Raw genomic sequence first — 24951 nt, forward strand, 5'->3', positions numbered from 1 at the left:
GGAGCGACGCCCCAGCAAAAGGAGAGAGGCGCCCCCATTCCGAGAAGAGGGGCGCCCTGACAGCAGCTGGGCGCCCCAGCAAAAAAGGAGCCCCATAATAAGAAAATGGGTGCCACTGGCAGAAGAGGGGCGCCCCAGCAGAAGAGAGGGGTCTCCAGTAGGAGACGGGCGCCCCAAGCAGAAGAGGGGCGCCCCAGCGAGAGGCGCCACAGCAAAAGTTAATCAGAAATAGGCAGCCTCCAGCAGAGGTTGGGCCCGCCAAACAGGATATGGGCGCCCCATTGACAATATCCGGCAGAAGACAGACGCCCCAGCAGCAGATGGGCGCCCCCGGTAGAAGAGGGGCGCCCCATTACAAAAAGAAAAGGAGTATATTCTACCAAGAGGGGCGCCCCTGACGACAGCGGAAGGGCAACCCCAGCAGAGGGGCGGTGACCCAGTAAAAGGAAAGGTGTGCCCCGTTCCGAGCAGCAGAGGGTCACCTCGCCCCAGAAAAAAAAACAGGAGCCCATAAGAAGAAAAGGGGTGCCTCTGGCAGAAGAGAGACGTTCCCCGCAGTGGAAGGGCGCCCCCACAAGAGTGGCGTCTCCAGCAAAAGAGAAGTGCCCCCTGCAAGAGAGGGGCACCCCACCAAAAGTTGGGCAGAAGTGGGGCGCCTCCAGCAGAATTTGGGGTCGCCAAACAGGAGAGGGCCGCCCTATTCACAGTAGAAAAGACTCCTCAGCAGCAAAGGGGCGCCCTAACAGAAAAGGTGCACTCGTAGTAGAAGTGGGACGCATCAGGAAGAAGAGGGGCACTTCTAGCAGAAGATGGGCGTCCCAGATAAGTGGGCCGCCTACAGCAAGTCTACGACTTTGAACCCGTGCCGTGCTGGTGGTCTGAGTTTTCCGTGTCCTGCTGGGGAGGGGGGGGGGCACACTCCCTCGTCTAACTCGGCTCCTGGGCCGCGTAGTGACACGCGATAAGCGGCATTCGAAAGATCGTCAAAAAAAAAAAAAACAGGACGAAAACAAACGGTCATTTTTTAGGTCAGGTCGAATGTCAGGTCACCAGAGGTCATCAAAGGTAAAATGTTGCCTGTTTCAACATTTTTTTCCGTTTTCGAAGCAGCGGCACATAACTCGGAAGCCAATATAGCTATAGCGCCGCAGAAAAGCGCATTCGATAGCCCTTTTAAAGGTGTTTCTGCAAGCTGCGCTCATATTTGACCTCAGGTCAACGGTTTAGCCTTCAGAGGGCAAAAGACTCTAAAAATAGCCTTTTTACGAACAATGTTTTCCTACAATAACTTTTGACTCAAGAGAGTCTCGACATTACGTTTGCCAGCATTGCGTTTCTGTCGTCGAGACACGTCGAACAAACTAAAGGTTGACCTTATGAAGGGTAATTTTGAGAATTTGACCTCAGGTCAAGGTCATGACCTAACCGGGAAAGGTCATGCTGCATAGCAGTCGATGCGTATCGTCGAGCTGAACACAGCTGAGGTGTTTTATCGCTCTAGCTTGAATCTATCAAAAGTTATTAAAAAAAAACTGCTGCGGACCTTTCATGACATGGGATGACCTTTGGGACATAATGAGTGGTCACACTAGGTGCAATGTTCTTATTCAGTGTGTTAATTTTATATGTATCCCAATGCTTGATATTGTCTAGAATGGCGCTCGTCCAAAAAAGATGCCTTTCAGTTTTCTCCCAAAGACTTAATTATACCTAGGCTACCTAATGGAGACGTCGCACAACTGACCTGACCTAAGGTCACAGATATCGAAATTCCGAGATATATATTTCATGAATAGTGTTGCTTTCACCAATCGCTGAAAGGTTCAAAGCAATCGTTCAGTCGGTATAGCAATGGTAAGCATTTGAACTTTTTCTTAGGCTAGGTCACTTGGCATAACCTGGTGACCTGACCTTCCATCACCCGCGACAGACATTTTTACAACGTGTGCAAAAAAGATGCATGATAAGGTATGCTGAAAATGGCGGCGCTGCGCGCAGCCGTTTTTCAAATATTTGCGAAAAACCTGAGGAGGAGCGCGATAACGCCCCCTAGCACGGCGCGGGCTTTTAGCTCCCGATTTTGACGGTTTGGCGCCCCCTTTGTAAATTGTATGGAGCGCCCCCGGATTGCCAGGTCGCCCCTATTTCGACTTGCCGCCCCCCCCCCTCCCGAAAATTCCTGGATCCGCCCCTGACGGCAGCGGCATGACAGCGGCTGTGAAAACCCAGTGCCTTTGTTGGACAGTCTCACCAGCAGGTAGAACGACCACGCCTTGCGGATGTAGTAGCCCGTCTCCTCCCCCAGTCGGCGCGCGTCGATGTCGATACTGAACAGAATCAGCGCCAGCATACAGCTGGTAGCTGAAACAGACGCCTTAGCGTTAGGTAACTGAGGGAAGCATATAGCTGGTGGCTGAAACAGACGCCATAGCGTTATAACGGTGGAAGACGGGACGGACACAGCGGCGTTGGATGTCATGGGCACGGGCGTTCTTGTCCATATCGGTCATTTTAACAAATCACATCACCAACTAGCATACGTTCACCACACATCAATTGCCCTTTTCTGAGCAGTTTCCAATACTTTCCAAATGTAGGTATGGTACCAAATCAGGAAGTGCGTCTAGTATTTTAGCCAGTTGCTCCCTACCACAAGCCGAAGGGTTGCGGGTCCGCTCGGGGAGACGTCCGGGACCCACCTCCGAGCGCGCTGATGACCAGTTTGACGAGCAGCGCCGTGCGGAACTTGAAGACCACCTGTCGGCGCGTGACGCGCATGGCCAGCACCATGGGCGACGTGACGCAGAGCAGGACGGCCACCAGCACGGCCACCACGCCGCACACGCCCGCCGCCGTCGTGAACTCTGTGAGACAGAGAGAGACGTCAGAGAGACACCAGCACGCCGCCGTCGTGAACTCTGTGTAGAGACACAGACGGGGGTCAGCGGCGAATCATGCCAACAGTCACCCGCGCGTCCATCTCGGCTCCAGAGTGAGTCGCATGATTGAGATTCACTAGAAGTTGATGTAGAAAATCCATAGACATTCAAAGTTACGCCCATGTTGACTAACAATAGGTACTGAAAAGAAAACGTTTCATTTTTAGCTTCAGTTATTCGGAACAAACCGAAGCTACATCAAACGAAGGGGATATAATATCCTTTCCATGTATAATATCCCGGATATTTGTGGATAAGTCTGGCTGGAGGCTCGAGTCCCAGGCATTCAGTCTCCACCCGAATGTCTCCCCACTCCCGAGCCTTCCTGAAACCGTTTCCCCTGTGCACCGTCTGTTGCGGACACAGGGCACATTCCGTGCTAATGAGATGGCTACGCCACGGCGGCGGCGACAGCACCTCTCCGGCGCCAGACTAGCGGTGACATTATTGCCACCTCGGCGCGGCTGCTATAGGGTCGGAGTCGTCCCGTTGACGCCATACCCGGCGACGGACGGTGCCGTCGGGGCGGCGGCGGTCGGCGGACCTCCCGTTACGGCACACAGAGAGTGCCAATTAGGCACACCTGCTGCCGGCAGCGGCGCACGGAGCTGTGTGTCAAAAGCCACTGCTGCCGTGGACCCCTGGGCTAACAAACATCGCTCTGGGACAGCGATATGGTTGACAAACATCGCTCTGGGACATCCTCTGGGCTCACAAACATGGTTCCGAGTCAGCTCCCGGGTTAACAAACAAACATCGCTTCAGTTCACATGGTACCGGTGTCGTTAATGTGCTAATCTATCGGCAAGTGTTGCCTATAAAAAGCGTGAAACGCGTTATCAGCGTCATTGGCCTCCCTTTATAAATTAAGCTCAAATAATTCGGGAATGTCGAGTTTTGACCCTGCGTTTGATGATAACTCTCACTGAGTCACAACGCTCAACTCAACTCCATAAAATAAACTAACGGTAAAGCTCAAGAAAGCCTTGTTTATTCATAGTTACGTAAATCAAAGCTGCCTGAGCTGCTGAAAGCCGAGCAGTCACCTTCAGCCCGCCCACTTCCGACCGTTCAATAATGATCCGGTATGAAATATCGGCCAATGCTAGCCGACCGGCCGCACCATCCATCCCGCGCCATGTTTCCGCTGTTTTTGGGGGTGGCCGCTGGCAGTTATTTACCGGCCGTGCCGCGCCGGGTCCTGGGAAAGGAACGGCCGCCGCCATCGGCAGGGTGAGGCTCTCCGGGCCGGTGCCAATACTCCAGCCGAGAGCTGTCCCATGCCTGCCACACTGCACAATGGACGGCCTGTCGAAGGCAACCGGGCCGATACTATCTACAGCGCAACGGGCAGCGGCGCAGCCCATGCGAGAGCGAGAGGTGCGCTTTATGGCAGATGGTAAATCTCGGACGGCGGAAATATTGTCTGGCTGGTTTGTTTACGAAATCCACCAGCCGAGGAGTCACCGTATGCTGTGTCGGAGCGCCGGTGTGAGTGATATATTGTGGCTTGTTTGCGGAGTAGCTGGTTTTCTATCCTCAAACAGTACCGGACGATGAGGTTTACCTACAGTCTGCGTGCAATTGCATCCACAGTCGGGGGTCAAGAGAGAGGGCGGGCACGTTTAAATCAGTATGAAACAAACGGCTGGAGTGGGTACCCGCCCCCGGAGATTATAAGCAGCACAACGAGAGGCAACAGACGCCAGACGGTATGCGAAAGCCAATAAAAGATCTATCGAAAGTACTTCGGTAATTTTTCGGTAGGGTAAAACATAAAGCACCAGATGTCATCACATGTAAAGTTTTGCGACTTTTCGACTGAGCACAACAATACGTGACGCGCGATGCAGTACTTGGTGACCCATGTGGGGACTCGTGCCACTGGACACGCGGACAGACAGGTCTGATTTTCCTGGGCGCGCGCCTCCCCTGACCGCGCTCCCTTACCGGAGGGCTGTAGTTTGGAGACTCGCGTACCGCAGCGGTACTCTGTGGTGCGCCGCTGCCGACAGACCGTCCACGCCCCAAAGTGGCCACTCTCGTCGCCTGAAACACAAGAGACAGAGGTATGTCAGTAATTGAGTAAGAGCACACCTGTCAGCAGTCAATCCATTGGACTTACGGGTGGCCGGTTGGCCGAAATCTCCACTCCCCATCTACCGTGAGCCGAGTCCCGATCTTCATCATTGTTACTCGGAGTGTCCGGTGTGTAGATCCTTTAACATTCGGAGCCCGACCAGCGCTGACCACTTTTCAAATAACCCCGGTAATTATACATGAGCACCTGCACCATAAAGGAAGCCGCATGAAGTGTTGCATTCCTGCGCGTAGTTTCAGTCTTTCTTATAGCAATGATGGCCAATTGAACACCGTATTCCGCCGTTTCCAAACACACATCTTCACATCTGATCCAACTCTCCCAACGATTCGCCAGATACAATTTGTCGGACACATGTATCAGTGTTTTGTTTTCAGCACGGTTTATACGGCAGTAAATATATTAACTATTAAGGTCGATCCGTCCTAGTGGGAAGCAGGTGACTGTCGGTCTGTCCCAGTGGGTAGCAGGTTTCGGTCAGTCTTTCCAAGGCCATAGTCCGTATTAGAGTCTGTCCCAGCGGGGGAAGGTGAAGGTCGATCCGTCCCAGCGGGTAGCAGATGACAGTCTGTCCGAGTAGGTAGCAGTTGACGGTCAGTCTGTCCCAGTGGGACAGGTGACAGTCTGTCCGAATAGGTAGCAGGTGACAGTCTGTCCCCAGTAGGTAGCAGGTGACAGTCCGTCCCAGTAGGTAACAATGGCGGTCTGTTTATACAAAGTGACGGTCGGTCTGTCCCAGGGGCAGCAGGGTATAGGTACGGTCGGTCTGTCCCCGGGACAGCAGGGTATAGGTACGGTCGGTCTGTCCCCCAGGGGGGCAGCAGGGTATAGGTACGGTCGGTCTGTCCCAGGGGCAGCAGGGTATAGGTACGGTCGGTCTGGCCGCTCCGGACGCCGGGGTGCCGATTGATCAGCGGTGCGGGACGGAGGGCAGGGAGACAGGTGGATTGTAGACAGGTGCAGCCGCTCCCCGCCTCCGCACCGGGGAAAGGGGCGGCGCCGGCCAGCCGGCGTGGTTTGCCGCTCGGCTGGCGCAGGTAGCGGGACGTTCGGGACGCTCCCGGCCAGGTAAAGCGGCACGCCGCCAGCTCACTAAGCCTAAGGGCTGGAGACTGGAGTATAAAGCTTTTGGCATTGTTCGTGCTTATGTGTTCAGTTGATAAAACTCTTTGAGCCGGTTTGCATATATTGGCGGTGGCGGCATCAGGCGTCCCAGTAAAATGTTGAGCGTGAACAAAAAGAAAAAGAATGCTTTGCCCTTCGTCTCCGGTAGCACCATAATGAAACTCTCACTGGCCAAGATGTCATCAGGACTAGCTACATAGCTCTCGCAGCCCACAATGCATGCATAAATTTCGGCGGCGCCTGGGTACAGCCGCGCCGCTGTCGATATTAAACAGCGGCGTGACGCGCGGCCAATCTCGGTCGCCGGGAGCAGCTGCAGGGCTCGGGGAGCACGGCTGTTCATCAGGCCGGCCTGTCACGGCCCCCAGATGAGGTCGCTGGGAGCACATTGCGGCCGTTGTGGCCGACCAATTGGGCGGTCCGCTTAATGACCGCCGTCCGTACAAATTACGGTGCACTGTCGAGCCGATCGGCTGGCCGGGCGTTATGAGAGCTGGTGTCGGCGACCACTGTCAACACTGTCGAGATTACAGCAGTGACGGTGGTCCCCTGGTGGCCCCAGTCGGGGACACCCCGCCGCGCGGGGACAGCTGGTGGGTTACCGCGGCTCTCATCATTATATCCCGGTACCATACTGCCGGCTGATGACAAGTGCAGAAGGTCGTTCAACTCCATTTTCGGTTCAACTCCATTTCCGCTATACCTATGTAAAAGTGAGCATGTTCTTTTTTCGGAGTAACTCCAAATCGCATCAAACAGAGAGTCTCTAGGCAGAAATAAAAAGAGCAACCAGAAGAACAGGGACAACCTACACAAGCTTTTACACTTGCTTTCGTCCTGAAAATCATACTTCGTTCGTAATGTCCTTGTTTTTCGCGGGGATGACGAAAGAAAAGCGAAAAACAGAGTCATCAAATGAGGCTTATGGAAATGTTCAGCCTGCTTCTGTTTTCTTGGCAAAAGAAAATCTCTTCGGTTAGGTACAGCAATGCGTAGCTCAATACGATGGGTAAGCATGGCGGAGTTGGTGAAAACATGAAGCAGTAAACTAACCACTGCAATTGAGCAAGCCATGGCTGCAGCGGCAGCTATCGGCCCGGCGCCCGCTCGTCTGGGCGGCCGTCACTGGGAAGGCTGAGACCAGGACCTCGTTTCATAAAGCGAGTCCGTAACTTACGCCGGTTTTTGGTCTTGTATTGCAAGTGCATGTGAAGTGATGACGATAGTTTGAATCGTTGAATTTATTTATCTTGCAAGCAAGAACAGAAGGGAGAAGGGGAAATAGATTTATCACTTCACATGCACTTGCAATACAAGAACAAAAACCGGCGTAAGTTACGGACTCGCTTTATGAAACGAGGCCCAGCTGGGGACCGTGATATGGCACCTTATACCTACTGGACGCCGACAGCCGCCGCGCCACCAGGGAGCTGCGCCACAACTGTCCCACTCGCGCCGGTAATTGCCAATTACCCACGCCAATGTTCAAAGGCAACACAAGGTCCGGCTTATTTGCTGAGCAGCGGCAGGGACGTGTTCGCCACTAACAGGTTTATTTGATCCATGGAAAGGTGGAGATAAGAAATAGATGTGCACATAGGTACAAGGTACAAGAAGAAAAGAAATCATATAGATGTGGGCAATATGCATTAGAATTGACGCACATCGACAGAGATAGCATATAGTTTACGGAGATCAATACAATGGTACACATAGAATAATGTTGTGTTATTTATCATCGTGCTATAATCTATCGTCATCCGTCAACTAGAGAAATAACTAGGCTGGTACGCTTCTAATATGAAGCTGCCCTCCACTGGTTGCCCAAGTTCACGTCCAAACTGGCGCTAGTTGGGGACGAAAACCCAATGACTTTTTGGTAAATGCTGGTTTATATTCCTCTCCGGCGGCTGTTGCCGACAGAACAATGGTCCTGTCTGCAGCGCCGCCGGGTGCATATGTAACAAATATTGACCGCGCCGTGTCGGCGGAGCAGTCGTCGGTGCCGGCGCGGCGGCGGCGTCCCCCGGGGCCTGGGAAGGGCCACCTGTTGGCACACGGCCGCCGCGGCACTCCGTGTACGCAGCAGTGTGGTGTGGGCCGACCATCGATTGTTACCACCGCAGCCCGGCCCGGTATACGGCGCGGGACCGTGATAAGATAGCGCCGACACGGCCCTGATGTGTTATCGCGGTCTGATAGGTGCACGGGGCCGCGGCCAGCACGGCTGACCGAGGTCGGCCGGGGGCTGGAGCAGGCGAGAATGATAACTGGCACTGGCGACAGGACGGAGACGGGGTACCAGAAAGGGGGCCCGTCAGTGAGCACCAGAGAGGCCGGGTTAGCGGGGTCACCAGGGGCCGGGTCAGCAGGGTCACGAGGGGCCGGGTCAGCGGGGTGACCAAGAGCCGGGTCGGCGGGGTCCCCATGACTGGGGTCGGGTCAGTGGCCACCAGTGTTGGGTTGGAGTCCCGCTCGATTTTGCGCTCTGGGGTGACACGGTCTGGGCGGGCAGCGGCTCGGAGACGTGCCGTCAATGCTGAACCACATGACCAGTCAGTCGTCATTCGAAGGACGGAGCGGCACAGGAGGCACCAAAGAGGCACGTGCCTTTTGCAAAACTGGCACCAAAGTCGAACTTCTGCAAGCCCACACAAAGCAATGCTAAGCTATGCTAATGCCCTGCCTTGATTGCAACACTTGGAGCTCGTAGGTAGGTATGCGTTCTGCCTTGACGCCTTCCCTTTCCCCCTTTCTCTCAGAAAATAGTTTTGACTTCTATCGAACAATGAATTGTCCTTCGGCGTCAGCTTATCTGAGCCCCCTCGGCCCGTGTCAATACCTTCCGCTGTCGAATACTATCGGCTGTGAGTTGCAATCGTATAAATCACTGGGAGTCTATAGGCTTGAAACACCTTTGATGGAATAGGTCACCTCTACCTATTTGTGTTAGGCAGCCCAAGTAACCACAAGATGTAAGCAACTCTGAGCCTACGTAGCGTCATCTCTGAGCCTAATGCCGCCATTGGTCCACTGTCGCAAGCTCTAGGACAGCTCCGTCGGGATACTTACCGGAAGCGATATCATACATAAGAGACGTTGAACTGTCTAACAGATTAAAGCTGAGTTCGAATATTTTTTCATCGCAGGCGTCAATGTCCTGGTCAATAAAAATGGTGATGTGCTTGGAGCGAAGCGCAACCAGGAAGTATACCAGCCAGAAATACAAAGCAATAACAAGTAAGCACCACATAGTAGCCAATGTGTCATTGTGTATTGGCTGCTTACTGTTAACGCCAGACCCCTTGAGACCCTAATTTTTCGCGATTACTTTTAAATGCGTGAAGGAATTTCAACCAAGCTCAGGACATGGCCGTTTCAAGACAGGCCGAAACTTTTACAATTTAGATATTTTATCGCCATTTCAATATTTCAGGCACTTGTCATTGACTCGTAATGTTAAATTTCGAGCAAGATTTTCATCCGGTGTGTAGAGGCTATCACCAGTCAGTCTGTGATACGTTATGACGTCACAGCTAAGCCCCGCCTCTGTGGTCTTGGCCTTCGGCGGTTTCGGGCCGGCGCGCGGTCACTCTCGCTGTGGCGGGGAGCGGGGACGGGCGACGGTCGAGCGGTGCCTAAAGCCGGCGGAGTTGTGCGTAGCGTCTTGGCTGACAGTGCCCAGAGAGCGACATGATGACTAAGGAGTAAGGAGTCATAAATGCTCAATGCGCATTGCTTCTACAATGCTGATATGTTCGCTGATATTTTTTTTCTTATAAGCTGCATATGACGGGCAGATGGCATTTAACTGACATTTAAGGTTAGGAAATATTCACCTGTATTTAAAGCCTATGGCGTTGCAGATAATGCGATAATGGGATGTCGGATGTCACCAAGTAGCTGCCGATTTGTCATTGACATCGCTATGCAACCATCGAACAACGCAATAATAAGTTACTTGCCTGAGCTTCACATCATACGGCTCGCTCGTATTTCACACAGATACCCTACATCGAAAATCGTATTTGTTATCGTTAACGTTTGTTCGAAGCACGACTGAGTAGTAGGTTGAGGAGTGATGGTCCTCTCACTGGCGGATCCAGGCTTGCGTTTTGGGGGGGGGGGCCAACTCATGCGGAGCCAAACCTAGGGTACCCCCAAATCCTGTTTTCTCATCGGATTTAGGCCACTTATTTTTCGTCACAGCTCTGACACTATTGATTTTTTTTAACTAAAAAGAAAAATATATAAATGGTAGTCCACCCGACCCATGCCTTTATATTACTTTGTGAACACTTACCATTGCTTTTGTCGACCAGTTAACCCGCTTCGAGTCAGTTCTTGGGTCCCTTTGCGGGCCGGGAGGTGGTAAAACACCCCCAGTCTAACTCGGCTCCTGGGCCACGCACTGATTGAACTATGTTTCATTATCGTTTGGGGGAGGGGCAAACGGGCCACTTTAGGCCTCTGGGAAAGGGGCATGGCCCTAAATGCCCCCTCCCTGGATCCGCCAGTGTAAGACACCATTGGAGCTGCAGTTGGGTACCTCAGACGTCAGGGTACGCCCTCAGATGTATAGGACTTGCGTGGAGACCTCTTATGCTGTAGTGGACTGAAAGGACCCAAAGGAGCCCGTCTAGGGCTCCCGGAGAATGGAGATAGACGTGGGCCCTCAGGAGCCCGCCAGAGCCCCCAATGAGGGATAAGTGAGGGATACCAAGTGCCTGCAATTGCATATTGCATAAGCCATAACGCCTTTACAAATCAATCTATTATGTATCAGTGGCAGATACAAGGGGGGGCCACATGGGTCATGACCCCCCTTGGTGCCCGGGGGCACCACCGGCCAAGCAGGGGCACCACCGGCCAAGCAGGGGCACCACCGGCCTAGCAGGAGCACCACCAGCCCGCCAGGGGCACCACAGGCCTAGCAAGGGCACCACGGGCCTGTGACGGGTCCCACAGGCTTGTCAGGGACACCCCAGGTCTGTCAGGGACACCAGAGACCTGCCAGGGGCACCACCGGCCTCGCAGGGGCACCATGGGCCTGTTAGGGGCACCAGAGGCCTAGCAGGGGTACCACAGGCCTTACAGGGGCACCACCGGCCTTGCAGGGGCACCAGAGGCCTAGCAGGGGCACCACAGTCCTGTCAGGGCCCAGTGGCACCAGGGGCCTAGCAGGGGCACCACAGGCCTGCCAGGGGCACCACCGGTCTAGCCTTTACAAATCAATATATTATGTATCAGTGGCAGATCCAAGGGGGGCCACATGGGTCATGACCCCCTTGGTGCCCGGGTGGTGCCTGTCAGGGGCACCACCGGCCTAGCAGGGGCACCACCATCCCGCCAGGGGCACCACAGGCCTAGCAAGGGCACCACGGGCCTGTGAGGGGCCCACAGGCTTGTCAGGGGCACCCCAGGTCTGTCAGGGACACCAGAGACCTGCCAGGGGCACCACCGGCCTCGCAGGGGCACCATGGTCCTGTCAGGGGCCCTGCCGGCCTCGCAGGCATCACGGCATCACGCAGGGGCACCTTGGGCCTGTCGGGGACATCACGGGCCTGTTGGGGGCGCTTTAGGCTTGTCAGGGGCACCGCAGTCCTGTCAGGTCCCAGGGGCATCAGCAGCCTAGCAGGGGCACCCTAGGCCCGCCAGAGCCACCACAGGCCTGCCAGGGTCCAGGGGCACCACAGGCCTAGCAAGGGCACCATGGACCTGTCAGGGGCACCTCAGGCTCCCGTGCCCCCCCCCCCCCCCTGGATCGGCCAGTGATGCCACACCACGCGAAACACCGCCAACTACCAGCTGCCGCGCCATAAACACGTGCCAACAACAGTCTTTTTTAAGGTCGACTCCTCTCGCGCAACTTTTGACTGACCCTCACTGCTACCATATTGCTTCCATATTATGCTGTGGAAAGCTTTACTTCACCAAGTGGCTAAAACCCTCCATCAAGGTATATTTTCTTAGCATTTTTTCGGACGTTTTGGGGGGGGGCCAAACCGGCCACTTTAGGCCTTTGGGGGGGGCCATGGCCCCCGTGGCCCCCCTGGATCCGCCAGTGGGTCCTCTTGGTCCTATATACAAGAGTCGACAAGAGCCTAACATTTACTTGACCGTCTGCTGCAATTGACTCATAGCACGTGAAGCGTCAGCGAAATTCATAGTCCTTCACAGATGGCAGGGGTGTCGTTTGTACAGAGGTCGCTGATGGGCACGGGTCAATGCCGCAGTCGTGGGCGGAGCCTAATGTCATATGACGTAGAAAGCCTCTATCCAGGATGGAAAAACAGTTAACATTACGAGTCAATGACAAGTGCCTGAAATATTGAAATGGCGATAAAATATCTAAATTGTAAAAGTTTCGGCCTGTCTTGAAACGGCCATGTCCTGAGCTTGGTTGAAATTCCTTCACGCATTTCAAAGTAATCGCGAAAAATTAGGGTCTCAAGGGGTCTGGCGTTAACAGTTCCACGACAAATCGACAAGTGCCCTGCACCCTCATATTTTATTTTTTGCTTAAAATTGGTCTAATGGGTTGTGATGGGCGGGGAAGCCAGCTGTGGCAAGGATTTTTTTCTTCGAACAACGGTTTCCTAGATATAGACTCGGGCAATTCCTGGAGTTCGCGCTGCAGCCCTATGTTTGGCGGCCTATATCTCAGAAACTATTGGTTTTTTACGATGAAAACTTTATATGGTTCAACACACAATCAACCAACAAACATTTTGGCTATCTCGGATATTCAATTTTTGAAAATTTTGATCACGTGACCTTTTGTCCAATTTTTCGAAGAGTGACCTTGATATTTTCCCCACTGAAAGTTGCAATTTTGTCTGATGACGATTAAAGCCTTATCAATTGTCATTCATATGCGATAATAAAAGAAGTGGTTATCGCCCTGCGTTGACCTCAGGTCAGGTCATTTTTATGACCTGTCCATTATTACGAGCGGGAGCGACAGCGAGATCTCGAGAATAAAGCAAGATAGCGACAAGCAGCGGTAAACGGTAAATGGTACACACGGATAAGGTCAATAATTTTTACTGAGGTCATTTTCAGGTCAGGTCAAAGATGACGTCACAGGAGCTAAAAGGAAGTCAAAATAGCGGCACTATACATATATATGAAGTTTTTCTCGAATAACTTTCAAGGCATCCCAGCTAGGAACAAACTAATAGGACCGGATTCTTAATACCCACCCCGTGGAAGAATTCTAATAAATGACTTTGACTTAATAGCACCATCGTGATCCTCTCGTCGATCCGTATCGAAACATACGTATGTTGACCTCGAAAGGTCGAAAGGTCAAAAGTTGACCTTGGGTCACGTGATCTAAGGTCAACTTTTGACCCTACATATGTTTCGATGCGGATCGACGAGAGGATCACGATGGTGCTATTAGTTTGTTCCTAGCTGGGATGCCTTGAAAGGTATTCGAGAAAAACTTCATATATATGTATAGTGCCGCTATTTTGACTTCCTTTTAGCTCCTGTGACGTCATCTTTGACCTGATCTGAAAATGACCTCAGTAAAAATTATAGACCTTATCCGTGTGTACCCTTTACCGTTTACCGCTTGTCGCTATCTTGCTTTATTCTCGAGATCTCGCTGTCGCTCCCGCTCGTAATAATGGACAGGTCATAAAAATGACCTGACCTGAGGTCAACGCAGGGCGATAACCACTTCTTTTATTATCGCATATGAATGACAATTGATAAGGCTTTAATCGTCATCAGACAAAATTGCAACTTTCAGTGGGGAAAATATCAAGGTCACTCTTCGAAAAATAGGACAAAAGGTCACGTGATCAAAATTTTCAAAAATTGAAAATCCGAGATAGCCAAAATGTTTGTTGGTTGATTGTGCGTTGAACCATATAAAGTTTTTATCGTAAAAAACCAATAGTTTCTGAGTTATAGGCCGCCAAACATAGGGCTGCAGCGCGAACTCCAGGAATTGCCCGAGGCTATATCTCGGAAACCGTTGTTCGGAGAAAAAAATCCTTGCCACAGCTGGCTTCCCCGCCCATCACAACCCCTTACACCAGTTTTCAACGAAGAATAAAATATGAGGGTGCAAATTTAATTTTTTATTTGTCGATTTGTCGTGGAACGCCCCAGTAGTGCTTTATCATCTGCCCCAGCCTCAGGGGCGGATCCAGAAAATCTCCAAGGGAGGGGCCATTAGAAACCAGGAGGCCCCCCCCCCCCCCCATAAGCCCACCTGTTGGAGGCCCCATCTTCCCACTTGTTGCCCCCCCCCCAAAAAACTGCGTCTATTGAGCTTATCTAGCTGTTCAGGCAACATCTCAACATCTGTGCAGGCTTGGAGGCCCTCTGTGCAGGTTAGGAGGCCCTGTAAAAGTGGTCATCTCTGTGAGTATAAGAGACCTCCAAGTTATGAAAAGCTTTACCAATCTTCTAACAAAGAAGTCTTCTCAGCTAGTCTTCTAAGAAATAACTAAGTGGGTAGGTTAAAAAAAAAAACTCATCGGATTTCGGCCACTTTATTTTCAGGAGGCCCCCTTTTCAGCTTTTTAACTTTTTAACTTTTTATTTTATTTTTGAAAAAAAAAAATCGGCCAAGGGGGGGGCCATGGCCCCCATGGCCCCCCCCCCCCCTTGTATCCGCGCCTGCCCAGCCTTGCCTGCAGTCATCCTCGAAACATGGCACAAACAAGCGGCAAAGTTTTTCTTTGACAGCACAGCACACTGTCATGACTCATTGGCGCACAGTGAACAGCAGGCCATACTCGTTAGTGATGAGCCGCCCTCAGTGAACAGGGAGAGCTCCCAGTGAACAGTGACGCCGCACCCATTGAACAGTGACGCGCCAGCACAGCGCGGCGGTGGAGTCAGCCGCACGAGTCGGGGTCGTGTCACGCCCCCGGCGCACCGGCCGCGTCACGGCGGCACGGGCCTGTGACGCCGGCGTGTCACACCCAATGTGACGGCTTTCTCCGAATGGCCCGGTGGCTGTCCGCACCAGACAACGGGACGGGGGAGCAGGGACACGGGCAGTGGGAGGGAGGGGGAGAATAGGGCCAACTATGTCCTCTACACTGCCTATATCGGCCCTGTGGATCCTACATAGACTGACGGCCGAGGGTGCGGCGGCGACTGCTCGAGAAGGGGAGTGACGAATGACGCGAAAAAAAATCGCACAGGAAAAGTCGCCTTTACAGTTGGTGTTCGTGCTGAAGCTGAACGGATGCATTAAACAACAGATTGAACGCCTTCAGTCTTCATGGTAAAGGTGATAAAATAAACCATTTTCCGAAGTTGTCAATTTGCAGTCTCTGATCAATCGACAAGTCATTGCGCTTGTCATGCCAACACAGGTCGACCAAGTGCAATTTAATGCTATAAAGTTAACTGCCTCACTTTGTACGCATCCCATAATCAAAATGTCAATTTTGTAACTACGCTATACGAACTTATATATTTTAAGGGATCGGGATGTTTGCAATAAGTCACCTTTTTCAGTGACACGGATAATAACCCATGATTTTGGGTATATCTAACTTCTTTACTTTAGTTGGTCCACGAAGTTGAAACGACACAAGAGATTCCAACAGTTAGAGAACTTCCCGCACCACTGCTGTTAGCGAAGTTTGGAAAACACTCAGTCTTCCGAGTCCCATCTTTTGGGAATGCACAGTCAGCTTTCAGACATGATCAAACAACATAATAAAAATACGGTTCATGTCCAGAATATGCTCATCACTGCGTACCTAATTCAGCACACACATGGAGCAAAGCCGATAACCAATTGACGACTGGCCATGCTGTTGATGTTCAATGAGTGGAAAATATTTGCCTATCTTATCTACTTTGGACAATGATGGCCGCGCTCAGCGGTGCATCTGCTTGTCCTATATCAGCGGCTAAGAACTCGGTAAATGCCTGTGTGAAAAATCCCTACAAATATACGTTTTTCTCAGCGGCTGATCCATCTCTGTAGACGCATCGAGGCCTGTTTGTGTTGTCCCGTGTTACTGTAGAAACCGCTCTATGTATGGTGCAGGCCGTGCCCGGTGTCAGTCCCACCGGATTCCCACCACCCACCCCACTGCGTCTGTGCCGTCTCCACGTGATATCCGCACCGCAGTGCTATGTGCGAGCTGCTGCCATGTTCTGTGTCCACTGTCCACCCTGTGTCCGCACCGCACCGTGTTGTGTCCGGCGGAACAGTATCGGTTCCCAGTGGGGTAATGACGGGAAATTGTCGGCGCCGGCCGTTCCGCCGGCCATCCGGATCCGTCGGTCCCCGGCCACGGTCCGGTCCGTCCACAGCGCGCTGAGAGAGCGGCGCCGGACCGGCAGAAAGAGACCGCACGTGCAGCCGGTCCGACGCACTGTCCTGACTGCGGCACTGGTAGTGGACACCGAACACCTACCGCGGAGTCTATAAAGGTAGGTTGGTGTGCGGAGCAGCCTCCGTCCAGCGCCCTCAGCATCCCGGCCCATTCATAAATCACAGCAGTGATTCAGGAAACAGCCGCCTGTGACGGCCCGCTCACGAAATCAGCCGCCGTGAGCTGCGGCTTCCGGCGGCGAACCGTGAGCCTCAGCCGTGATCACGAACTTTCAGCGTCACGACCCGCTGCGTCACGGACGAACGCCGCCGCGGCTGCGGTTCCGTGACACCGTGACGCCGCACTGGTCTGGAGCCGTCTACCCGCCCCGGGCGGCTGGTGTGCAGACACCGTGCATAGGCAGACAGGCTGTCCCCGGTCTTCAGACCGCACCGTATCCGTATCCGTGACGACTGACGGCCCTGGTGATATACGATGCGCTGATCGCATTACACGCTTCACTACTCTGCCGACGGAGCCGGTGGAGTCCCACCAGGATGCGGCCTCTGACAATAGTCCGTGATGGTAAAGAGAGGTCGAACACAAGACGTCGCAAAATTGCACTCCGACTGTGCTGAGTGTGTGGCCCAACCAGCCGGGCCGAGCGGTAGGATCTGTATAGGGCTGTGTCTGTACCACGGGTCTGTCACCAGGGCAGGCTATCGTACTAATATGTGTCGCCCACCGTCGTGGAACGTTTCTCCCTCCGCAACTGATCAGTAGAGCTGCAAATCTTCCTTTGTGTCCATCATCAACGTATCATACCGGAATGACACGGCTGTGAATCATCTTACCGTAGCTGGGGATTTGAAACGGGTCTCAATCACTCCACTGAGAAGGTATTGATACGAGTCGGAATACCCCACTGCCACTGAGCCACGTCATCAGAATGGCCCGTCAGGTCCGCAGTACCAGTTGCCATTCCTGCATAAAACATGTGGTCAGTGGCCGACACCAAATGCAATGGAAACTCGGTGATAACTGTGGCAGCCCTCTCGCGGCTTTGTCAGCCCTGTGACAGCTGTGTCAGCCCTGTCGGCTGTGTCAGCCCAGCGTTGGTTGTGACGGTTATGCTCTGTGACGGCTGTGCCGGCCTTGTGACATTCTGTGTCAGTCCTGTATCTCCGATGTCAGCTCTGTGTTGGCTGTGACGGCCCTGTGACAGCAATGTCCCCTCTGTGACGGCTGAGTCGGTCCTGTGTCGCCTGTGTCGGCCCTGCACCGGGCCTGTGGCGGGCGCCGCGCGGTCTGGTGCGAGGTCGGCGGGTCTTTCAGCCGCAGTGCCGGCCGCCCCTGTTCGGCGCGGCTTTGCGAAGGCCGCGGCCCAGATATTGAGGCTGGGGGACACAGCACGTGACAAACGCAGCCCCAGCGAGCCCGGCGGAGAGCGACGGTGAAGTCTGGATCGGGTGGAACTGGAGCCGCTACCGAAACTGTAGTGAACATACGGGTATGAAGGGCACATAATCGAATCGAGCAAAGAACTTTGTGATGTTTGCTCCGGGAGGGGCAGTACTGATAAAAAAATATTGGACACTGGCGGATCCAGGGGGGGGGGCATTTAGGGCCATGCCCCCCCCAAAGGCCTAAAGTGGCCTGTTTGGCCCCTCCCCCCCCCAAAAAAAACGTCAGCAAAATTGCTAAGAAAATATACCTTGATGGAGGTTTTTAGCCACTTGGTGAAGTAAAGCTTTCCACAGCATAATATGGAGGCAATATGGTAGCAGTGAGGGTCAGTCAAAAGTTGCGCGAGCGGAGTCGCCACCTTAAAAAAAAGACTGTGGTTGGCACGTGTTTATGGCGCGGCAGCTGGTAGTTGGCGGTGTTTCGCGTGGTGTGGCATCACTGGCGGATCCAGGGGGGGGGGGGGCACGGGAGCCTGAGGTGCCCCTGACAGCAGGCCCGTGGTGCCCCTGGACCCTGGCAGGCCTGTGGTGCCTCTGGCGGGCCTAGGGTGCCCCTGCTAGGCTGCTGATGCCCCTGGGACCTGACAGGACTGTGGTGCCCCTGACAAGCCTAAAGTGCCCCCAACAGACCCGTGATGCCCCCGACAGGCCCAAGGTGCCCCTGCGTGATGCCGTGATGCCTGCGAGGCCGGTGGTGCCCCTGCGAGGCCGGTGGGGCCCCTGACAGGCCCATGGTGCCCCTGCGAGGCCGGTGGTGCCCCTGCTAGACCGGTGGTGCCCCTGGCAGGCCTGTGATGCCCCTGCTAGGCCGCTGGTACCCCTGGGCCCTGACAGGACTATGGTGCCCCTGACAGACCCAAGGTGCCCCTGCAAGGCCGGTGGTGCCCCTGTAAGGCCTATGGTACCCCTGCTAGGCCTCTGGTGCCCCTGACAGACCCATGGTGCCCCTGCGAGGCCGGTGGTGCCCCTGGCAGGTCTCTGGTGTCCCTGACAGACCTGGGGTGTCCCTGACAAGCCTGTGGGGCCCCTCACAGGCCCGTGGTGCCCTTGCTAGGCCTGTGGTGCCCCTGGCGGGCTGGTGGTGCCCGGTGCCCCTGCTAGGTCGGTGGTGCCCCTGACAGGCCTGTGGTGCCCCCGGGCACCAAGGGGGGTCATGACCCATGTGGCCCCCCTTGGATCTGCCACTGATACGTTATGGCTTGTGCAATATGCAATTGCAGGCACTTGGTATCCCTCACTTATCCCTCATTGGGGGCTCTGGCGGGCTCCTGAGGGCCCACGTCTATCTCCGGGAGCCCTAGACGGGCTCCTTTGGGTCCTTTCAGTCCACTATAGCATAAGAGGTCTCCACGCGAGTCCTATACATCTGAGGGCGTACCCTGACGTCTGAGGTACCCAACTGCAGCTCCAATGTCCCTTACACTGGCGGATCCAGGGAAGGGGCATTGAGGGTCATGCCCCCTTCCCAGAGGCCTAACGTGGCCCGTTTGCCCCCTCCCCCAAACGATAATGAAACATAGTTCAATTCAATCAGTGCGTGGCCCAGGAGCCGAGTTAGACAGGGAATGTTTTACCACCTCCCGGCCCGCAAAGGGACCCAAGCACTGACTCGAAGCGGGTTAACTGGTCGACAAAAGCAATGGTAAGTGTTTACAAAGTAATACCTATAAAGGCATGGGTCGGGTGGGCTACCATTTATATATTTTTTTATTTTTAGTTAAAAAAAATATTCATAGTGTCAGGGCTGTGACGAAAAATAAGGCTCGAGACTTCCACACGCGGGTAAGTCGCGTGTAAGTGGTTTGCGGGTAAGTTGGCGTTTATCTCGCGTTTAAGTCGGCGGGTAGCTTTGCCCGGAGACTTCCATCTGCGGGTAAATAGTTTGTTCGCTAAGTTAGCGAACGAACTTACACGCGAGCCACCCCATGTATTAAGTTCGCGGGTATCTTTTCGGTGGTGCTTTTTTTGGTCCTTAGGGGGTTTTAAAAGTTTATTTCTGTGCAAATTTTATGTGCAAGTGATAGACAATAGTGCAATCATCTAGTTCTGGCTTTTTCAGCCAGTTCGGCCTAGCCGTTCGGCTGCTAAGATTAGACGAATTTGAGGTCACCTTTTCATAGTATCTGAGGCCAGTTTTACCAACAGAAAAATAGCCGCCTGGCGGAATTTTTCGCCTAAAGGCCGATTCACATACGGATCGAGAGCGGTAAAGCCCTATCTGCTGACGTGCTTATCGCGTTTACACTCCGTTATATGTGAAACGGTCTTTAGGCAAAAAATTCCGCCAGGCGGCTATTTTTCTGTTGGTTAAACTGGCCTCTGTGCTTGTTGAGGGGTTACAAATTACGTATTTCATCATTGCAAGTATCCAGATGTTTTCGTCAAGTCATACATGAGTAATCAGAGCAATATTTGAGTTGACAGAATTGAGGATGTAGGACTCAAATTTTCAAATGCGGAGGTATTAGTCTATTTCCATCGCACCTATCTCCTTGCCACCAGCTGCTATTTCGTAATCTTCGGGATAGTGAGATGGGATTCGTATCGCATCCGAAATAATGTGATCGTCGAGCCAGCCGGCTAGTGTTGGGCCCCTGTCGTCGCACTTCGCGTTACGTGTCAGTGGGGTGAGGACCAGCTCAGTGGAAGCAATACGAGTGTCCGGTCAACAACCATGGACAGGAAGAAGAGGAGCAGAAATTTAAGTAGTAGAGACATGCATTTGTTAGCCGATGTCATGAAGACTGAAGTAAAAGTCATCGAAAATAAGCGACACGATGGAAGGAGTAATGAAGAACGAAAACGGTCTTGGAAGAACATTGTTACAGCCTGTAATGTAAGCTCAGAAGAAAAATGGGACTAGAAACAGCTGGGGCATTCCACGATAGATCGTACCACTTTTTTCCAATTTGACACCCTCATCTCTCGGAATTTGACGAGAATTGGTCTCAGGGGTAATCAGGGGCTCTGAATCCACCTGTAACAATTTCAGGCTTATCAGATAAGTATTTTTTGAGTTATGGTGTATAACATTTTTTGGATCTTGCTTTGCAGCGCTAAGTTTGGCGGGCTGTAACCCTAAGACGGATTATTCAAATGCCAAATGTTATATAACATTGAACTTGCAATGAAACAAAGATTAATATGTATTTTTGAAATTTCGAAAAATACGCTATTTTTGATATATGACATATCGAGTGTTCTTTTATTTGTACTTTTTGGACTTTGGGACCAATTTTTTTTGAATTTTTATTTCTTTAAAAAAATATTTGGCTCATTATTAAGAAGTATGCAAAAAATTAGGAAGGTGTTCTTTCTATAAATGTATTTATTTTACGTCACGATAACGATTTCGAATAGTGATTTCGGGAGGGGAGCTTACAAATGGCGTGGTAAAGCTGCCTAGTGACATCACGGGTTACTGAAATTTCAATTCAAGTCTGAGTCATCTGAAAAAAAGTGAAAAGAGGGTTCATTCAACCCTCTTTCTTATAAGCGTGGGGGTGAAAAAGGCTGTTTGGTTCTGACATTGTTTTGGACGCCAATGACCATAGCTGTCCGAGATGAAAGTTACAGGACGCATACATGGTGTCCTCCAGAGGTCTCACAACTTGTACATCTGGGAATTTTTCAAGGTTACATGAGGTCAGGTCGGTCACGTGACATCACTGTTATGAATCAATGGGGAAATATAAAAACTGTTATTTTGGCGCCGAGAATGATCTAAAACTATCCCACGTGCATGGTATCGTGATTTCATGCACTCCTTGCAAAGTCCAATGCCTTACTTTTGCATTGTTAACCTTGCGTGACGTCATTTATGACGTCACTAGGGTCGTACGAGTTTTTCGTCAATAACCCCCGATCAAATCGAGCTAGAGAGTCGGGAAAGCCACCAATGGACTCGCGAAGACCTTCCGATTCGAATGATATGCCATATGATACCCTTTGCCCAGCTTCGTGACCTGAGGGGCTCTGACCTGACCTTGACCCGAGGTCAACTACTTAAGTTGATCTCACCCTAGCAAAAAGTATACCATTCGATGCACCTGAGCTAGGCGAACACAATGATGCCAAAATCGCGGCTCTGCGGCCATTTTTTGCGAAGTTATTTACTAAAAACCGAACCCGTAACTTCAGTCACGTGACCTGACCTCAGACGCTACCGGTTAACCTGAGACCTTAAAATAAGGTACCAATCGCTTCGACTTGTAACGGCACACATGCTCGTTTTTTCCGCGAGGCTCTAGCTCTATTAGAATCGAAACGGCGTGCTGGGGTCGTATCAACCCCTCCGAAACCCATTTTGTTTGCGGGAAAATGAGGAACTTATAGAAAGAACACCTTTCTAATTTTTTGCATGTCGATTTGCGATGACATGAAGATTATTTTGAAAAAATAAAAATGTGAAAAAATTTGGTCCCAAAAGTCATTAGAGGCAAATGAAAAAAGATTAAGGTTTTTGCTCAACAATGAAATTTTTCTTTGGAATTTTTAAATAGTAATATTAATTTTTGATTCATCGCAAGCTTAGTGTTGTTTACTTTTTGTTGGTTGCTTAACCCGTTCTTGAGTTATAGGCCATCAAACTCACCGTTACATACCGAAGTTAAAAAAGTGTAATGCAATATAACTCAAAAAGTTTTGATCTGAGAAGTCTGATATTTTGCCAGGCGTCTTTGGGGCCTATGATTACCCCTAGGACCGATTTTCATTAAAATCTGAGAGATGAGGGTGACGGGCCTGGTACGATCTATCGTGGAATGCCCCAGCTGACACAGCTCTGGAGAGATATGAAAAGTACGGCCAAAAAGAACCATTAGCGGTTTAAATGGCAGCAAATGGGCACTGGTGGTGGACCGGATCCTGCGCCGTTGGAACGTCAGCCACCCCCGCGACACGCACATATTAAACTGATCACTCGGTGATAATCGTCCTTTGTGTGGCATTGAATTGGACACCGACGACGCCTCACCGGTGAAGTGACGGGGCGGGGGTGAGGACGGGGTGACGGAGACGAACCGACGAGGGCAGACGAGTAATCTGAGATACGGCTGTTGCAACATCATGCAGTAGACTGGCGGTCGGCCATACAGAGTGAAATAACACAAGGCGATTAGCATTATTAATGCTGATTGGCACGGCTTCAAACGCTGTTCTGGTTAGGTTAATGCATCACCACATCCCATTGTTACGGCTGTACTCATTGCATGTGTAAAAACGCTGATTGGGGGCCACCGGTCCCATTAATAACGGAATTACGCACTTGTTCATTGGACCAGCTCAGTAGGTGGAACTATGGTCATGAGTACCCAAATATAGGAACGTTCCCATTTTTGGGAACGGAGTTCCCAAATATGGGAACGGGCGTTCCCATTTATGAGAACGGAAGGTAATTTTTCGGCCGTTCGCCCACTAAAACTCATTAGTGCATCACGTCTCAAAAAAGTGCACGCTAATTTAAGTATCTACTAAGTCTCTATAAAATTATCTTTAATCTGACCGTTGCACAAGGAAATTGACCGTCGAATGATATTTTTAATGATTTTTTGAAATGACGGAATGGTGAAAACATGGGTTATACTACATTTAACTTGCAATTTTAAGGAAAATGAAGCGTTTTTTACATTTTGAGGTCAAGTTCAATAATTTTCGCCTGGTTATGAAGTTTCATACTAGCGACACCAGATGCTGACATATGCAAGCGAACACGCGGACAGTCCCGGGGTAATATTGTTTAAATTTGGTGTCGGGGCGCACGACCGCATGGAACGTCAGTGATTTTACCGAACTACTGTTGTAAACTCAGTTCCAGTGGTTTAAAATTATTCAGCTGTATTTTATCATCCCGGAAAGACATATTTTATTTGGATGCTAGCTGTTAAAGGGACACTCCCACCTTAACATTAGTTTTGAGTTGAGAGAGCCAAATTGGTGGCCATGGCCTGCAAATACCGGTTTGGGCACTCACAACATCGACAAATGCTTTAATTCGGAGATATGGAATTTCAAACTTGCAGTTTTCGGATTCTAAGGGGCTAGTGCATTGGTATGCCCCCTTAGAATTTGTGACGTCAGCGGAGATCTAACGATTTTTAAATCTTTTACTAAAACGTTTGGTAGCACGCGGTGGTATACGCTGCTTTGCGCGCAACAAATGCCGCACTTTCAAATAAAGTCGCTAGGAACAGCGGAGATCCCAAAAAGTAAACAAAAATAAATGTCTAATATCTTGAAAACCGGTGAATATTTTTCGATGAAATTTGGTAGATATTCGTTTTCGCTCTTTCTGAACCGAGCGACATCCAGGCGCGTAACCACCACTGGGGACACTGGGGACCGGTCCCCAGTAACTTTAGGGTTACTGGGGACCGTCCCCAGTAAAACTGACGACCTCAATTTGCTTAAAAGCGAAATAACTATTGTCTCAATCGATCTGAAGAGTAATATGTAGTCTACGTAAGACAAAACTATGGATGTTTTGTTGAACCAGCGCCCGGGTGGGCCTCTCAGCCAACTACGCCATGGTGGGGGGGGGGGGAGGGGCTTTTTGGCCACACCAGGTTATCTCGGAAAGTAAGCCAGCTAGAAAGGCGAGGTAAAAAGCAGCAGATAGCTCGCTATAGTATCTTTCAGAATTACCTAGGTACATCAGTTTTTGATCAGGTCATCGCTTAGGTCACTGCAGGTCACCAAATGTAAATTTTCACGTAATTTTGTTCCCAATTTTGACAACTTTTCACAAATCGGCGCATCAGTCAGGAACCAATAGAGTTGCAATGCTGCGGGAAAGCGCATTCGATAGCGCTTTCAAAGGCCTTTCTGAGCAATGCTCTCAGATTTGACTAAGGTCAACATTTTAGCTTCCAGGCTGGCGTTTTTGCGGAAAAGGTTTTTGCATCAAAGTTTTGGACTTTAAACTTGTATGGCGCTGATTTTACCGGATTCGCGTTTGTCTCGTCGAGACGCGTCGAACGAACCTAAAAAGGTCAACTTCAAAATTTGACCCCTGGTCC

At 51.5% G+C, this 24951-nt stretch overlaps 1 protein-coding gene across 1 annotated transcript in view; it reads right to left on the reverse strand.

Annotated features, from left to right (window-relative positions):
- LOC122369767 overlaps positions 1 to 24951 on the reverse strand; it is a 31222-nt gene that overhangs the window by 3285 nt on the left and 2986 nt on the right. Inside the window, exons 2-4 of the mRNA XM_043344731.1 lie at positions 4890 to 4988; positions 2700 to 2864; positions 2252 to 2361 (exon numbers count right to left, since the gene is read on the reverse strand). Of these exons, the coding sequence (XP_043200666.1) occupies positions 2252 to 2361; positions 2700 to 2864; positions 4890 to 4988 (374 nt within the window). The remainder of the gene's footprint in view (positions 1 to 2251; positions 2362 to 2699; positions 2865 to 4889; positions 4989 to 24951) is intronic.

The sequence above is a fragment of the Amphibalanus amphitrite genome, unplaced genomic scaffold (genome assembly GCF_019059575.1).
Source record: "Amphibalanus amphitrite isolate SeventyFive unplaced genomic scaffold, NRLGWU_Aamphi_draft 001070F_arrow, whole genome shotgun sequence".
NCBI classification, from domain to species: domain Eukaryota; kingdom Metazoa; phylum Arthropoda; class Thecostraca; order Balanomorpha; family Balanidae; genus Amphibalanus; species Amphibalanus amphitrite.